Genomic DNA, 3,052 nt, shown 5'->3' on the forward strand with positions numbered 1-3,052 from the left:
CAAGACAACTCTGATGGAGAAATGACACATGACCACACAGTCCATCTGAACCGTCTAACCAATCACGAACCAAGAATGATCAAAAGCCAGGATGAAGAGGTACAAGCCCCAAAAACCCTAAATCTTGGGACCTATAAAAGGCCCCAAAAAGAGGGTTTTAGGGGTTGAAAAATATTTGACTGCTACACACCTATACACACACCATTACATATATTTTGAATAGCTCATTCTTCCCTCTTCTTCTTCTTCTTCTTCAAGAAAGCCCATTTCTTACTCTCACACCGGAGTTGCCGCGGGATACAACCCCCCTCTGGTTCTGTTTTGCAGAGACCCCTACTTAGCAGGTTAACCACACTACAACCGCTACGGAAATTGGGTCCCAGCGCGTGTGAGAAAGGAGAAGTCCCGAGAAGAAACCGAGTTATCAGATTACGTGCCCATTTGGGAAATCTTAAAATAAATAATTTATAACTTAAATCGAATAAGTGTCTGATAAGTGATAAGTTAATAAATGCTTATAAGTTATATAAGTGTTTGCACAATTTAACTTATAAGACAATTTTTTTTTTATTTAAATGAACTAAAATAAATAATTTTTAAATATAATTATTTTAATTTATATAATTTAAGTTTGATTAACATTTTAAAAGTATATTTTAAAACTAAAATTGATAAAAAAATGAAAAATAAAAAAAAATAAGTTGAGAAAAAGTAATTATTAGCTTATAAGTTGTAAATTAAACTTATAAGTTTGGTCGACAAATACTCGTCAATAAGCTGTTATGGGCTTATAAGCGAATAAGCTGACTTATCAGAATTGCCAAACAGGCCCACCATTTGAGGTGTACCTGTTCAACCTCGTAGCTCTGCCGTTGTGCTGCAAACAACGCTAGTGTAGAAGATAATTTTATCATTGAATCTCTGGAATAAGATAACATGTAGAACTGTTAAAGTTCTTGATTCATAAACCATGTGATTGACCATATGATACATTTTCACACCCCTCAAACAATGCATAAAAACTTAATAATACAGTACAGACTCACAGAGATCCGAAATAGATACTATATAACATGTAGGATTAAGTGATTCATTGTATAAGCGATAATGCATATTTTAGCTCTCTGATTAGAGTTGAGCTAGACGACGGATATCATAGGGGTACGCATCAGACGAAGACTCTGCTGCATATGCTCTTCTCCCTATGATCAAATTGGCAGCTTCAGTCGGATGAAATGCGTCCCAAAACACATGTTCTTTCCGGTTTCTGCATGGAGTTTGTAATGGAAGGCAAGTAATTTGCCCATTGTTTCTCCCTACACCGCAACATCCTGCATTTGTAACTGTGAAACCTGAAAAATCATATACAAGACAATCAGGAATCATAATAAAGTTTAGACTTATAGTCCTGTTTCATACTTTTACGTGTCAAATTCAGAATTAGTAAACGAGGATATGTTAAGGAGATGGATGTACCAAAATTTGAAGGACGAGTGAGCAGGTCCTGGAAAATTCCATAAGCATTGATGTAAATAAATTTTGAGTCTGGTTGATTCCGGTTGAGATCATCAACAAGAGACTTAAGCCTGTTGTTGAATAGTTGATTTGCAGAATTGATTCTTTGTACACATGTTCTACCATCCGCGCTTTTAGACAGAGCATTTGGGCTGCAACCAATCTGCCCTACTCCAATTAACACAAATTTTCTTGCTCCATAATTGTACATGGCCTGAAGTCAATGAAAGATTGATTTCACTATGTATTATCAATTTACTCCCCCCGATATAAATATACGAAAACAATAAGAAAATAAGTAGTTGTATCTGCATACCACTAATTGTTGTCTATACTGCTGGATAAGAACATCAGCATATTGTTGAGGGGTATATCTCCGGCTAGTAGAATAAGCGGCAGGCATGAAATAGTTGTTAAGGTAGTCATTGCTGCCTAATCCGACCGAGTATACACACTTGCTCAGATAATTTGCTGCAGCAGTTTCATTACCAAGCAGATTTACCACTTGTGATATTGTGTTTTTGTAATTATTTACCTGCCCGCTCATACTAATCCGCTGGCCCTATAACACCAGAAAGAAAATGATGTGCTCTTAGTATCTCATTCGATGCATAACTTCTTCTGCCCGCTGATTAGGCAGGTATAACAATCAAAATTACGGAAAAATGACAATGTGCGTACCAATTGCTGGCCAGTTTCGTCCCGAATGCCAGCAGCTGCAGAGGCATAATTTACTCCTTTGAGTATGGCTTGACCTCTTGCTTGTGTATAAGGAGGAATGTAACTATCAAATCCCAGGAGCTCAGCTGTAGTCAGAAGTCAGAACCATTGCAAGAAATTAATAAAATATGATCGGATAACTTACATTTAACTTGAACTAAACAATACCAAAGTGTCAAAAGATAGAAAGTGAACTTACAAATGACATCAACGGTTGTTTTACCGTTACAAAACCTCCCGGTTGGTCCTCGGGGAAAATCGATACCATAAGGCAAGTAATTAGCTTTAGCCAAAGAAGTGATTTGGTTATTGTTACCATTGTCAACCAAAGAATCACCAAAAACAAAGAAACAAGGAACTTGAGGCTGAGCTTGAGCCTCATAGGTGTAGAAACATAACAACAAAATGACACACAACTCCAACCATTTCTTGAAATCAACACCCATATTACACAATCTTTGAGGGGACCAAAGAACACGAAAAGGTATCAGAGATACGTACGAGGAAGATATATCTCTGAATAGCAAGGGAGTTATTATGTTTGGTAATGTGATGAAAGCTAGGGAAGATGTATGTGTATTTATACATGCATAAAGGTAGCAGAATTGTAAGAGACAAATGATTTGTAGAAAGAGTATGAAAATGAGTAAGAGGGCACCTAGCTAGTAGACTTTATTGGTTTTACAGTTGAATTAGTTGGACTGTTGGATGCATTCATTTCACGCGGACTTGATGGGAACTCAATTTTTGATAGAGTGTTTTGTATTGTGTAATGCACATTTCCTTAAATTTGTAATTACTCATTCTTGAGTGTGCT

The 3,052-nt window shown here is 36.6% G+C and overlaps 1 protein-coding gene across 1 annotated transcript; it reads right to left on the reverse strand.

Annotated features, from left to right (window-relative positions):
* Window positions 1–893: 893 nt before the first annotated feature.
* LOC141670592 (GDSL esterase/lipase At1g29670-like) lies at window positions 894–2,840 on the reverse strand. The gene is made up of 5 exons (XM_074476525.1): window positions 2,435–2,840; window positions 2,197–2,321; window positions 1,832–2,077; window positions 1,477–1,729; window positions 894–1,352 (listed from the first exon to the last, which is right to left on the reverse strand). The coding sequence occupies exons 1-5, from the start codon at window positions 2,679–2,681 to the stop codon at window positions 1,129–1,131; spliced, it is 1,095 nt and encodes a 364-aa protein (XP_074332626.1). The 5' UTR covers window positions 2,682–2,840; the 3' UTR covers window positions 894–1,128.
* Between the last annotated feature and the right edge of the window lie 212 nt (window positions 2,841–3,052).

Source organism: Apium graveolens, chromosome 7 (assembly GCF_009905375.1).
Source record: "Apium graveolens cultivar Ventura chromosome 7, ASM990537v1, whole genome shotgun sequence".
NCBI lineage: Eukaryota > Viridiplantae > Streptophyta > Magnoliopsida > Apiales > Apiaceae > Apium > Apium graveolens.

Coding starts and splice junctions, on each gene's coding strand:
- LOC141670592 (XM_074476525.1), bottom strand. CDS start 2,681: ATGGGTGTTGATTTCAAGAAATGGTTGGAGTTGTGTGTCATTTTGTTG. Junction 2,322..2,434: donor AACAACCGTTGATGTCATTT/GTAAGTTCACTT, acceptor TTCTGACTACAG/CTGAGCTCCTGGGATTTGAT. Junction 2,078..2,196: donor ACGAAACTGGCCAGCAATTG/GTACGCACATTG, acceptor CTGGTGTTATAG/GGCCAGCGGATTAGTATGAG.